Source organism: Crinia signifera, chromosome 7 (genome assembly GCF_055691185.1).
Source record: "Crinia signifera chromosome 7, ASM5569118v1, whole genome shotgun sequence".
In the NCBI taxonomy this organism is placed as follows: Eukaryota; Metazoa; Chordata; class Amphibia; order Anura; family Myobatrachidae; genus Crinia; species Crinia signifera.
In genome coordinates this window covers 76,432,745-76,447,875 of record NC_139223.1, presented here as the reverse complement: position 1 = coordinate 76,447,875, position 15,131 = coordinate 76,432,745, and the positions used below count along the sequence as shown (strand labels likewise).

The 15,131-nt window shown below is 44.6% G+C and overlaps 1 protein-coding gene across 2 annotated transcripts in view; it reads left to right on the top strand.

The window, feature by feature from the left end:
* CIITA (class II major histocompatibility complex transactivator) overlaps positions 1 to 15,131 on the top strand; it is a 79,947-nt gene that overhangs the window by 13,165 nt on the left and 51,651 nt on the right. For both annotated transcript variants that reach the window (XM_083153356.1, XM_083153354.1), the window contains exon 2: positions 8,573 to 8,671. In XM_083153356.1, the coding sequence (XP_083009482.1) occupies positions 8,573 to 8,671 (99 nt within the window). The remainder of the gene's footprint in view (positions 1 to 8,572; positions 8,672 to 15,131) is intronic.

Here is a 15,131-nt window from a genome sequence, read left to right as displayed (position 1 = left end):
TGCCTTTTGGTTTGTTTGCAGTCGGTGTTCTGTCCGAATGCACGCCTACCAGAATTAGTGCACTCCCTCGTGCACGCCCATGTTTACGCCCAGTTTAGCCCACTTTGAAACTACGCCCCTGTGTACTTCCGAATGACGCCCATATTACGCCCATATTTCCCGAGTGAATGCGGTGCACTTTTCTTTACGGTATTAGTGAGAACGAGTACGGAGACCTTGCGTGGCACATGCACATAGCGTTGCCCACGCATGCGCAGACGGCTAAAAAACGCCATCCGAAAGAATTCAGAAAATTACGCATCGACCAGAATAAGGCCCTTAATGACCTCCAAATATACTGGGCAGTACAGATAGCTTACTCAGTGCAACAAAGCACAATCATTTAGAGCAATACTGCCAGATAATGAAACAGTGCCACAACCCGAAACTGTGTCACATTGGGCCTTATTCTAGTTTACTCTTTCTGACAAAATCCTTCTTAGATGGACAAAACCATATGCACTGCAGGGGGGCAGATGTAAAATGTGCAGAGAGAATTAGATTTGGGTGAGTTATTTGTTTCTGTGCATGGTAAATACTGGCTGCTTTATTTTTACACTGCAATATAGATCTCAATTTGAAGTAAAACCCCACCAAAATCTAATTCTCTCTGCACAAGTGACATCTGCCCCCCTGCAGTGCACATGGTTTTGTACATCTAAGAAGGATTTTGTCAGAAAGAGTGAACTAGAATAACCCCCATTGTCCTGTGGTACAGACACAGCAACGTGACTAGAAATAGAGGCTCACATTTAACTAATGATATCAAAATCTGTCAGGGGGCACGGTTGGCTTATGGGGAATAGAACAGAGTAACCCACAGCCACACCGCCCGCTTTGGGAGATCATTTGAAACCTGCACTAACATACTCTGATAGATGGTCAATGTGAACTGTCTACAACATTATACAAGACATAGCACCGTATAAAACAGAGATAATCCTCAACTAGTCATACCTGTCCCCAGGAATTAGAGGACCAGATAGAGGGAGCTCTGCATCACAGGTGACAACATCTTTAAGCACCAATGAGTGTATATCACAACTGTGAATACTAATACTAAATTCTACCTGCCTACCCACTGTAATAGGAACGGGTGTGGTATAGGGGTCCGACAGTCGGGATCCCGACAGTCATTAGCCCGACGTCAGGATCCCGACTGGCCAGACTCAGACAACATGGTGAGCGCAACAAAGCCCCTTGCGGGCTCGCTACCTATTCTATTCTCCCTCTATGGACCCCCACGAGGGAAAATAGCAGGTGGCCGTCGGGAACCCGGCTGTCGGTGTTTTGACAGTCGGGGTTCCGACGTCAGGTAAATGCCTGTTGGGATCTCAACTGTCGAGACCCTGTCCGGCACCCATAGGAACAGAGATATTAGTTCAAACATTAAAATCTAGTAAACAGGGGGTTAATAAGATGCATTATAAATAGCCCCTTAATACTATCTGCAGGATACAGCAACTAGGTCAACAAGCATTGGGTCGACAGGCAACAAGGCCGACATGGGTTTAGGTCGACATGTGTCTAGCTCGACAGGTCATTAGGTCGACACAAGCATTAGGTCAACATGGGCAAGGTCAACAGTCAAAAAGTTGCCATGGGGTTTTCCACTGTTTTTTGAGCTGGCATGTGCCGACGGGCGGTATTTCCTGCCCTACCATCCACTAGGGTGTGGTGGGAGAATAAAATAATGTGCCGAGCGTAGCAAGGCACCGTGCCTGAAGCATGTGAGGGGATGCGGTGCACTTCAAACTGTGTCCATGTCGACTGTGTTGACATTCGGCTCAGAAAACAGTGAAAAACCCCATGTTGACCTTTTGACTGTCGACCTTGCCCATGTCGACCTAATGCTTGTGTCGACCTAATGTCCTGTCGACCTAGACCCTTGTCGACCTTGACCCATGTCGACCTTGCTGCCTGTCAAGCTGGTGGTGTCGACCTAATGCTTGTCGACCTAGTTGTTGTAGACCTAACAACCCACACCCCTATCCACTGCCAGACTGTAGAAACCAGGGTACACTGAATAGACTCTGGGAAGAGAGCCAACAGTGAATTCAGAATATCTATAAAAGCTACAATGTATAACACTAATTGAAGGGATACAATGAACATATACAACTCAGTTTGAAATTTATGAGACAATAAAAGCTATATAAAGCTGTGGGGCAGGTCAATCTGACACGATAAAGGAAACCAATATAGGTGTAATTAACGCTGGTACACACACATCCCTATATCTAAAGGATCAATTAACATTCTAGTTGATATCAGGTTCCTGACGACCAAGAGTGATTCTACGGGTAACATCGGTCCTGATGTACGGAAGGTCTAGTTAGGACTAACCCCATCCAGTGGTGTAGCTACGTGCCACGATGCCCGGAGCAAGGGCATGGGGCATGTTCCACCCCCCCGATTTGTAGTAGGTGGGCTACCCCCCCCCCTCCCCTTCTGGGCATATAAATCCTTTTGAAAGTGGCCCCCCACCCTCACCCTTTTTTCATGACAGGTTACATGACATGGTCCCCAGAACTCTAGACTATCAGCACCACATTGTAATGCAGTGATCAGTATATAGATATAGTATCCCCTCCCCATCCCCCCATTAATCACAAGACAGGCCACCATGATCATAAGAAGACTGCAAACACATGAGGGGCATTAATCTTAGCATCCAAAATAGAATTAGGAAGATAGCAGTGAAAATACTGTCTGGAAAAGACTGACATATTCCCGGGCTCATACATACGGTGGGGGTCTGGTTATCACACAGACGGTGTGTGATTTAACTGCTGGGAAGTATACAGCCGGCTCCAGGTTATTGGACTCACCCACACACAGATTAGAAGTGCCGCCGCCTCCCTGCTGAGAAGTGCCGCCCCACTTGCAGAGTCATCATTGCAATGTGCGTCTATGGAAGAGTGCCTGCCTGCATGAAAGAAGCGCTGCCTGTAAAAGACTGACATAGCGCCGCCCAGCCGCTTAAGCTGCCCACTCTAAGGGAAGTCAGCGCTGCGCAGGGAAGAGGTGTCTCCAGCTTGTAGCAGCTGGAGAAGAGACGCCGCCCACCTCACTCATCTAAAGCGATAGTTGCTCCGCCCAGCGCCTAGTGTCTGGGCGGGGGAGCCGGCGAGCAGGGCGGGGGAGCCGGTGGAAGAGTGCACGGCTCCGGCGCCAGGTAACATCTCTGCGCCTGGAGCGTGTGCTCCACCGGCTCCACCCTAGCTACGCCTCTGACCCCATCACATAATTCATTGAACTAATTAAAAAGTAAAATAACACACACAACAAGGGAGCGACAAACAGCCCAATTTTTTATTTTACTTGAATCACATTTTATTTCCTTTTGCACATTTCTATAATTTTAATATTTCACTGTAGTACAGTATATAAAAAGTATTTTATTTAAAACGTAATAAAAGTTACAATTTATATAATTGTTTACTTAGTGCGCCAAAAACAGACATTCTTGTTTTCTTTCTTCACATTTTCAGTAACTGTTAATGTCTGGGGCTGCACCCCCTCAATAAGAGCATTAATCGATGCCAAATAAATATAAAGGAGGGGTTCCCGGTATCTTTCTAAATCTATACCAAGCAAATAAGACCTAGTGCGATAGCTCCAATCCGTGCGCTCACATATGGATATAAATATGCTAGTGTCAGCAGGGCTGCCACTAGGAATTTTGGGGCTTGGGACTGATTTCAAGTCTGCCCAACAGCATCCCTCCCCCACCACTATTTCTTTGCTCTTGTGCAGTAATCTGACCTTCCCGGGACAGAAGCAGCCATGCCAGGCGCCGTGGAGTTGCCCATGGCGGATGAACTACATTTGCTACAAATGTTACTATAATCTTGTCTGGAGATACTATTCATTAACAAAGATTCACATCAGCTGCATTATTTATTTGGGTTCTCTGTTATTCATATTGTCTTTGTGTAACAACAGCAATTAGCTATCTTTACAATAAGTATTGGTGTGCCTGAACCACAAGGGATATATGGATACTAATCCATTGATAGATTATTATCTATTTGAAACTCTCTCAAAACTTCCCCTTTTTAAACTTTAATTTCTACTCCCCTGGAGATCCATATACTTGCCAACCTTTGACATTATTTTACACAAACTTCTTAAAAGTTAAGTTTTAAATACATATCAATTTTTCAAGCATGCCCCCACATAGAGGGTCGAAAACCTGGGATTTTGGGACGGGGGTTGACCCTTTCACATAGAAGAAATACTCGTGTTATTTAGCAAATTACCTGGTAGGAATTTGTAACCCGGTAATTTGTATTTCTGTGTGAAGGGGGGGTCAGGCTGGAACTGGCAAAATTTACTCAGCAATGAAAATGTCAGGTAAAAGCTGGTCTGAACTTGGTATAAGAGTTCCTCTTTGTATTAAACAAATTGTAGAATCCAAATAACATTTGCTTAACACCTAATTATCTATTTTTTTCCTTTGCAAATTCTCCACATTAGATTTTATAAAGACCAGAAAAATATGGAACAATTGAAAAATGTATTTCTATGCAGACACTCATTTATTGATAATATAAAAGGGGATAACACCGGTCAACACAAATTTTGAGTCTGGGTTCTGCATATATGATTTTTATTTCTTCCACATTGCTAACTAAAGAAAATATAATTTCCCCCCCCCAAAATTCGCTCTTTTATCTATTATAATCCCCCATCATACTCTCACTGTATTGCCCATGATAACGACGTTCAAGTCCATCACTTCTTGATGACAAACGTTCACCTTACTTTCCCCCGGCTCGTCCCCTCCCTTACTAAAACACGCTTCTCCTTATATGGGCAGTACAGACGGTGTAATGGTTAGCATTACTGCCTCACAGCATTGATGTCATGGGTTCGATTCCCACCATGGCTCTAACTGTGCGGAGTTTGTATATTCTCCCCGTACTTGCGTGGGTTTCCTCCCACAATCCAAAAATATTTAGGCTAGGTAGGCTAATTGGCTCCCAACAAATTAAACTGATGTGAATGTTCAACTATACTCTGTAAAGCGCTGCGGAATCTGTGTGCGCTATATAAGAAACTTAATCAATAAATAATTCAAAAAACTTTAAAATGAAACTGATCATTGTAAAAGGGACAAAAGCAAAGTTTTGGTTATTTTTTAATATATAGACAATCCGAACATAGTCGTTAAAATAAAAGACTAAAACATTTTTTGGGTTGTTGACCGGTGTAATCATAAAAAAGTACAGATGTTTCCTTATACTGTGTTGCTGCGTTATGCAGTGTTTCATAGCACTAAATCACTCCATGTATAGTTAATGGATAACCCTACTATCCCTCGCCATGCATGCACAACATGAGAACACATTTGTATATTTGGGGATTTCCTTAGCAGAACTTTGTGGTCAGTTCCTTTTTTGTTATTATGACTTGTTTTTTTTTATTTTGCAACTTGCAAAGGGTGGATGGCAAAGGACAGTCAATTTTGGTAGAGGAGGTAGTGGGGAGTGTGGTTTGGGTTGCTTTGGCAGTCTGGAGGCATAAGGACTGGTCCTGACATGAATAGGGTGGAGGGGGCTGTGACGTGATGCAGGTGCAACTCATAATGTTGGGCTCAGTGGTGGCCTGGCCCCTAATTTTCCCCTGCTTGCATGCTACTATAACGGAGATTATGTGGGTAGGATGAGTTAATGTGTCCACCCCATAAAGGTGTGAGCAATTACTGGCAATGTATGCAACCACACCTCACATGAGAAACCCTGTATTTAATGTAATCCTCCATTAAGAGTTGCTAATACAAGATGTAATTAATTATTACTGATTTAAATAGGGCATATTTCAAGTGAACAGATTCTATTTTCACCTGCTTATAACAGTTGTGACAGGAGGGATCAGTATTATGCAGATATACATTTGATATAGCCAGATATTACAGTGGAATGCATAATTACACTACATTCTAAACTGTAAATTGGGGCAATTTGTTTAGCGGTTTGGACACAATGGGCGGTATTCAATGAGGCTGATTCGCCATGTTTTTATGGTGATTTTGTGCTTTAAGGCGAATTTTTTACTAAAACGGTAAATCACCCTATTCAATGACCAGATGGCGAATACATTTCAAGGTTTTTTTCGCCATGATTCACAGGTAGCAATCGCTATCTTTTTATGGTGAAGTGGGATGTGAACTTTTAAAATAAAGTGTTTTGTTTTTTACATTTGGTGTAAAAAAATCAGGAATTTTATTCTGAGGAGGGGCATGCTATTTTTATTCATGTGCTGTAAGCACATGAATATATATTTAATAAAAAAAATATATATATAATTATTTTTTTTTACACAGACCAGCCAGCAGGGGGCCGGAGCCGAGCCGCTCATTAGATATTCATATATTCACTGCACCCGATCATTACATATGCATGATCGGGTGTAGTGAATATACCCGGTCCCCTGCTGGCACCCCCGGGGGGCAGCCTGTGCTGCCTGGCACCCGGGGAGCCCACCTCTCCCCCACAAACGTTCTGGGGCAGGCAGGGAGACTTTCATCTCCCTGCCTGCCGCCGTCCTCGAGCTCCCTGCGACCAGTGGCATCCCAAGTGTTTTTCCTGTATCCCATAGAGATACGCAGATGATAATGTTGAGCCAACCATAATTATGTGCACAGAGGATCATCCAAAGATTTTTGGCATTTTCTCTTCAAATTGGTCCCATATATTATCTAATATGGGGAAAAAAACAGATAATTTTAAAGGTGTGTACACACTAGACTATAAATTAAGCGATATGCAAAATAAGAACCATCATTAACTACATTATTGTGCATATCGGCGAGTGTGTATACACTGCTTGGTTAACGATGCTTGCTCTGATGGGTCGTTAGCGCTGTCCTCCATCTTCTGAACATGCAGGGTAGCACTAGCGAGGCCCCTCTCCCCCCCACCCCCACCCCATCTGGTTGGGTGCCAGATGCCGGCCACCCCGTTGGATCCCGATGCACTAGATCATAGGTACTCAAACTCGGTCCTCATTACCCCACACAGTGCATGTTTTGCAGGTCTCCTCACAGAATCACAAGTGAAATAATTAACTCCACCTAGGGATCTTTTAAAAGCTCAGAAAGAACAAGATTTGAGCGCTAGGGACAATTGTTGTGTGGCGTGTACAAATAGCTGCCCCATGGTAGAGGGATGCCGCCCTCAATTGTGTGCAGATACAAAAGAAAAACCCGTTGGGCGCCGTGTGTACACAAAAGACAATTTAATTATAATAAATAACAATAAAATTAGTTGGTTGTATGCATGCAAAAAGAGCACATTTAAAATAAACACAAAAATAAACACATACAGAATTGAAAAAGCCGCCCTGAGCGCGGCGAAACGTGTTTTTGAGGAGATCCTGAGCACCACCGGCCAAGGACCTGAGGGACAAGCATACATTTGCAAATATCAGCTTGCAGATCCCTTCAAATCACGGTCCCGGCACAGCCGGTGCAGACGGCACAGATAGTGATCCCATACACTGCCTCTAACCAGGAGGAGTGTGCGCACAACCCAGGATTTCGGGGATAGATACAACAGAAGTGCGATCTCACCCTCCAACGGAGTCACGCACTCACTGAGAACAGGTAGTCTCTGCCTCCCACTCGGCCCGCTGGCCGGTCTATCAGCTTGGAGCTCGAGAGACGCCGCAAGGTGTGAGCAGCGGCACCCGTATCCAGCGACTAACGAGTTGGTCACCTCCGCCAGCGACAGCCCAGCACAAAAGGTCTGACAGTCGGCCACGGCTGCTATTATATCTACTTAGATTTGTCAACTACCTGTGGATATCAGAACTGCAACTGTTGTTCCCCCCAAACTGCCATTATTGGAGACTTATGTGTGAGTATCTACCAACCTACCTACACACTGCATCCAAACTAAAAGTTGCAGGGATATTTATCTTTTATTTGGGGCTGACAGTAAAACTGTCCAATCTGTGCTATTCAACCTGTATTAGTCAGGATTTATCAAATACCGGTATTTAATACGGATATCTAATTGTATGTGTTTATTTTTGTGTTTATTTTAAATGTGCTCTTTTTGCATGCATGCAGCCAACTAATTTTATTATTTATTATAATTAAATTGTCTTTTGTATACACACGGCGCCCAATGGTTTTTCTTCTGTATCTTTTAAAATGTGTCAATGAGTAATGAATGCACCTGTGCACCTGCCGGGTGACCTGGAAAATGTGAACTGCGTGGGGTCCCCAGGACCGAGTTTGAGAACCCCTGCACTAGATGTTGTGCTGGGAATGTGTACCTTGCTTACATTCAATGCTTGTTTTTAGGAATGGGAAAATACCTGAAAAGATTAATGTTAGGAAAATACTATATAGTGTAGGGCCAGGCAATTTGGCTTCTTGGTGTGACTCTCCCATACAGTTTGTATGTATGGTCCTTGGGTGGTAAGAGATGTTTACATCTCTGCTTTTCTATCACCAATTATTTCATATGTGTGAATTTAGGCTACATGTATGTTTCATATTCTTATTTTACCATTACAGGTGATGATTTCTCAGACATGGAGTTACACACTTTCCCAGAGAGCTTCCTGCAGTTATTATACAGTGATGCTGAGCAGTCATCTGATGTGGATATAAAAGGTCAGTTAAAGTTAAAACCTTGTAATGTTTTGTGATATATGTAAGACATTTATTTTTGTCTTTAGCAGTTACAAATTCTTGCTACAAATAAATTGTCTTTCCCAACCCTTCTTGCATCTATAATGTATCTTACTAGAGAAGCATTGTGTACTTTTTTTAAGCAATTTTGAAATGAATAATGTGAAAAAAGGTGAGACAAAAACCTGGGCGCTGTATTCCTCAGTGTTTTGCTGCCTTCCCCTCACCACCAAGAGCTATTCCTTAGTTGCTCCAATAGAAAACTATGGAAAAAAGGGATCAGGGTGTGGGGTGTGGCGCTATGCGAGGTCAAGCATAAATTGTGGCGGTGGAGCTACTTATCTTAAATATTCCTGATCTTTTCTCCTCTCTCGATCTTCTTGTTTTTCTGGATTTTTCTCTCTCAAAGATTTTATATACAGGAAAAGACAGAGATACGGCGGGTGTTATTTCATGAAGGAAGTGGAATGGAATGAAGGAAAATCATTTGTGAATCGGCTGTATCCGGGAGAGTGTGCATCGGTCGAGGATTTCATTTCATTCCATTCCACTTCCTTCCTGACATAACACCCTCCGTATCTCTGTCTTTTTCTGTATATAAAATCTTTGAAAGAGAAAAATCCAGAAAAACAAGAAGATCGAGAGAGGAGAAAAGATCAGGAATATTTAAGATAAGTAGCTCCATCACCACAATTTACGCTTGAAATGAATAATGTCCAAGTAGGAAACAAGAATGTAGAGAAGAACATTTGGTATTATTAGGGGTAGGTGCCTAGCAAGAAGGGAAATGTAGGATGCTTGCCATGGCTGGTAGGGGTGCGGTCATTTGGTCTACAGCAGAGGTTCTCAAACTGTGGGTCCTGACCCCAAAGTGGGTCCCGGCCTTCTCAGCATGGGGTCGTGACTCAGTGTTGCTGACCATCAGGCTGATGACTTTTCTAATCTCAGTCAATGATTCAAGGAGTCTCAAATATCTGTTTAGTTGTTTGTTATTTTAGACTCCTCCCATCATTCTGTGGCTCTACAATGCGGCCTTGTATGTGCTGTCTGCAGACTTCACACGTGATGTGATGACCTTCTGCGGTAACTTGCCGGGGTCCTGTATTTATTTTTATTGTCTGATGGGGTCCCAGAGCAAAATAGTTTGAGGACCCCTGGTCTACAGCATGATGGTCGACAGTCATTAGGTCGACACCATTAGGTCAACATGGGTCTAGGTCGACATGGGTCTAGGTCAACAGGTCATTAATTCGACAGGTCATTAGTTCGACAGTGTCTAGGTTGACAGTCAAAAGGCTGACATTGGGTTTTCCACTGTTTTTTGAGCCGATGTGCTGACAGGCGGTACTACCATCCACTAGGGCAGCGGTGGCCAACCCGGCGGCTCTCGAGCCGCATGCGGCTTTCCCCCTTCTAATGTGCGGCTCCTGCTCGCACTGCTGCCCGACGTGGCGCCCATCACCAGTTCCCGTCCCGAATACCTTCTGAGGGTAGGAGAGCGCGCATTGCGCATCTCTCCTATCCCTCACTGTGCATCCTTGTGACTTGGCCGCCCGCCAATCACAGCTTGCGGGCCGGCAGCCAATCAGGAGCAGGCCCGCGAGATTTGATTGGTGGACGGCCCAGTCACAGGGAAGTGAGAGGGGAAGTGAGAGGGGAAGGAGACGCGCGGTGTGCTCTTCTCCCCTCAGCGACATGACAGGACTGCAGGGGGATGCCAGACTGTCCTCTCCCCGCCCGGCAGCAGCAGCAACAACGGTGAGTGCTGCTGCTGGGAAATTATCACTGGGGGCATAACTAGCACTGTGGGGGGCATAGGTGGCATTGTGGTAACATATCTGGCACTGGGCACATAACTAGCACTGTGGGGGCATATGTGTGGCATTGTGGGGACATACCTGGCACTGGGCACATAACTAGCACTGTGGGGGCATATCTGGCACGGTGGGGCATATATGTGTGGCACTGTGGGCATATCTGGCACCGTGGGGCATATATGTGTGGCACTGGGGGCATATCTGGCACCGTGGGGCATATATGTGTAGCACTGGGGGCATACCTAGCACTGTGGGGGGCATGTCTGGCACTGGGGGCATAAAGTTCTGTCATGTAGCCACTCCCCCTTGTGTCATATAACCACTCCCCTGACCACGCCCCCTGACCACACCCTTTTTGGCGCGTGCGCATGATGCCGGCTCTTTGGCTTGATTGCCGATATTTTTCGGCTCTTTACCTCAGACCGGTTGGCCACCCCTGCACTAGGGTGTGGTGGGGGAATAAAATAGTGTGCCCAACGCATAGCGAGCGATGTGAGGGGATGCGGTGCACTTTAAACTGTGTCCATGTCGACTGTGTTGACACTCAGGTTAAAAAAAACTGAAAAACCCCATGTCGACCTTTCACTGTCAAACTAATGACCTGTCGAACTAACGACCTGTCGAACTAACGACCTTTCGACCTAGAACCATGTCGACCTTTTCCCATGTCGACCTAATAGTGTCGACCTAATGACTGTCGACCATCATGCTGTAGACCAAATGTTCCCAACCCAGCTGGTAAACTAGGGGTATATTTACTAAAAATCGTGATTGAGGCAAACTTGGTTGTGATCAACTACGCAGGACATCACAGGAATTTGACATCACAGGAATTTGGGGGGGAGTTTAGTTTTACAAATCTCAGAAATTTACTAAAGGTTCGAACACACTAGACGATTATCGTTAACACACTATGCTGGTAATTCAGACCTGATCGGCTTGCCAATTCATACAACAGCGATCAACTATCGAGCGACTGCGTCTGGGTCGCAACACGTAAGCATGATGCCAAACAAAGACAAAAATCAGCAAATTCCTTTTTTTTTGCATTCCAACGGCAGTTTGATGGGTCTTATTTAGCTGTTTTCTGGGAGTGTCAGGAAGAACGCAGACATGCCCAGGCTCCTTCTGGGAGGGTCTGTGATGACAGCTCCAGCCTCAATAAGCCTGTCTCTGTCTCAGACTTGTGCTAGGATCAGAGTTACACACACTTGCACAGACTGGGAAAATCATTTGATGGTGAGTGAGTTGCAAATTGATTTGCAGCTCAGCGATCAATTTGCAAGGAATTCATAGATTTGCAAGGGGTGGGAGGGTTCTCTCTGTTGGGGCAGTGGCTATCTAATCACAGGCCTCTGCATTCTCACACAGCAGTGATAAGGTCTGAATAAGGGACTATATTGTTAACAATGTGCACTGCTGCAGGGCGTTACCGTTATCCTCCTCTATCCTTCATGTACAGACAACGGAGGACATTGTTAAAGAGACCCGCAGCATGCCCCCCCCCACCACCACCACCATAAATCGCTGCCGGCATCAACAAGTGTGCATGCCAGAACCCCGCCTTGTCCCCATCACCACCAGATATCGCTGGCTACACATGTCGCTACATGTGTAACATGCTTTAGAAGTGTGATTTCATGAATCGTGTTCTTCGATGGAGTACATGATGTTTTGTTACGTGATATTAAAACTAAACATCTGTGTTAGATATCAACAGACTCAATTCATATACATCCTGGATATTGTGTAAGATACTGTAGGTATTCTCAGGGATTCAGATGTCTTAATTGTTCCAGGTCTAAAGCTGGGGACACTATGTGATATTTCCAAACAATATGTACAATAACGATTTAGTTAATGAAATTATCGTGCATATCATCTAGTGTGTAGGCACTATATTGTTAATGATACACACTCCCGTGGATCATTAACGATCCCCCCAAATCGGACTTCATCAACAGTGACTGCATGTTAAGCCGAAAGCTGGGTGACATCACTAAACAATAACATTAACGCTACTAATGGGCCCTCCTACCTCTACGTCGGTTTGTTACTACCCAGTTTTTTTTTTTTTTAACTGAATATTTTTATTAAGGAAATTTTTAATTACAAATTATACAGAGTGGATTCAGCACAGGAACAATACTGCACGTGGCTCTGTGTTCAACATAGAACATACAACATTAATACAATTTCAATCACATTGAGAGAGAATATACACTAAATGGATTAAAAAAAAAAAAAAGAAAGAAAGCTAGGGGGGAAGAAATAAGAGAATTAAAAGGGAGGTAGGGTGGGGTGGGGTGTGATGCCATAGATCCTGGTACGACAAAAGTTATATGTAGCAGAGAGGGACGGAGACATCCATAGTATCCCAAATGAGCTACAGTATGATCGTGGTGGGGGTAGTAGGGTCTCGTAATAGTCAGACCAGGGAAACCATTTAGTCAAAGGGGAGTTTGGCGCCATAGAATATTTAAATCCAATAGTTTCCATTTCATAGCTGTGTTGCGCAGCTGCTATAATCTTGGGCAATATTTATGGTTTTCCAAGAGAGGAGGAGAGAGAGAAAGAACTCTGGGTGGGGGCACCCTTAAATCAAGGACCAATATTTGCTAGATATGCAGTATTTAAAAATTACACTTTTTATTGGTATACTCTAAAAAATAATGGTGTGTATATTCCTTTAAATAAAATTTGTAAGCGCTTTAGAAATATAATAGTATTGATAGGCTGGTATTGCCTTATATATGCAGGCAAGGAAAGACAGCTTGTCAGAGTGTGATCCTCATACAACCCAATTTATACCAGTGTCACAGTAGAAATAACAGTGGGAAATAATCATGGGTCACGTTATTTAGTATAAAATGTGACGCAGACAAGTGTCTTTGAGATGCTTTATAAACAGGAGCGCCCTTGATCTTAATAGCAGGAAATTGGTGTTATAATACACTAAGGGGGGTATTCAATGTCAGGGTCACGGCAGTCGGGCTTGCTCGACCGCCGTGACCCAGTCCCGTTCTCTGTCAGCTCGACCGAGAACACGCAGGCGGGATTCAATGTCCCGCCTGCCGGGGAGCAAAAAGGGGGCGTGGCCACGAGTTGCGGCCGGGAAGAGGCGAGCTGCAGCCGGCAGCTCGTCCCTTCCCGACTGTTCTCGGCAGAACGAGCCCGACAGCTTGTGATGTCGGGCTCGTTCTGCCAAGATACCCTGCTCAATGCTGTCGGGGAAGACAGCATTGAATAGGGCCCGGCGGGCATCTCCCCGATGGGAGGTGCTCACCGGAGATTGAATTTCCCCCTTAGATGAAGCTGCAGGCAATGTAGCAATCACTGTGTCTGTTTATGCTGCTGCCACGGCTAGGTGTCAGTTTAGCATAAGCATGAATCTATAACAGTGTGATGCCGCACTTGCTAGCAGGAGACAGGAAACAATGTTGCTGATAGAAATATGAATGTATCCACTGGACAAGTCCAGCGGTTACCTCACAGTTGGCTTCAGATGCCAGGTTCCTGTGTAAATGTGCTGGCGTCCCCGCTGGCGTCTCTCCTTGCCTGGACTGCCCAGTCACGTGGTGCGCCACATGTCCCGGGGGTTCCCTACGTACGTTTCTCAGGCGCTTGGTCACGCGATCCCCTTCCCCACAATAATATATAATCTTGGGCAGGCAAGGAGGGTCTGGTCTCTTCCAGTATTGAGGAATAGCTGCTCAAGTTGCTATGAGAATATAGTGCATCGGAACCTCTAGGGGAAATTGGTGCAGGAATAGGATTTCAGGGAGTAGTGGGGTAGAGACCTTAGAGATATGTTTAATCAAGTTAAAGACCTCTGTCCATAATTGCTGGATGACAGGACAGGTCCAAAATATATGTACTAGTGTTCCCACATACACTCATTGTCTCAGGATTCAGACAAGATTTTGTGAAGTCGTTCTGGGGTATGGTATAGTCCATGGATACGTTTAAACATCATTTCAGAGTGATTTATACATCTTGACATTTTGAATACATTAAGGAAGACCGTGTTCCATTCAGCGTCTGTCAAGATGATACCCAGATCCCATCTAGTCTGAATTTGAAGTTTAGTCTCATCATGTGGGGACAGCAAGGTAGAGCACCATTGGGATATACCTTTCTTGTGTCCCTGGGTACTAACTTTAGACAATACATATGGGGGGGGGGGGTAGTGGCAAAAATCTTAAGGCATGTGTCTGCGCCTTGGACCAATGCCTAAAGCGTAAATATTTATAGAAATCTCTCCTCGGGATATTGTATTTCGATTGGAGTTGTTGGAAAGAGAGGAGACCTGAATTGTCATAGAGTTCACCAATAGTTAAAATTCCAGCCTCTATCCAATTATGTATGGATAAATCAGGTAATCATTTTGAGACCGCCAGAAGCGAGGGAAGGGAGAATTCACCTAATGCAGCAATTAGCTTGTCCCATACACGGATGGTGTGGGAAATAGGGCGTGCAGATATGGCAGAGGGTGGTCTATTGGGGGGATTAAGCCAAATGAGGTCTGAAAGAGGGAAGTCTTTACATAAATAATGTTCTATAGCAACCCACAGTTTCACAGGTTCCAATGATAGTCAATCTTTTAATTGGTCTAATAGAGAAGC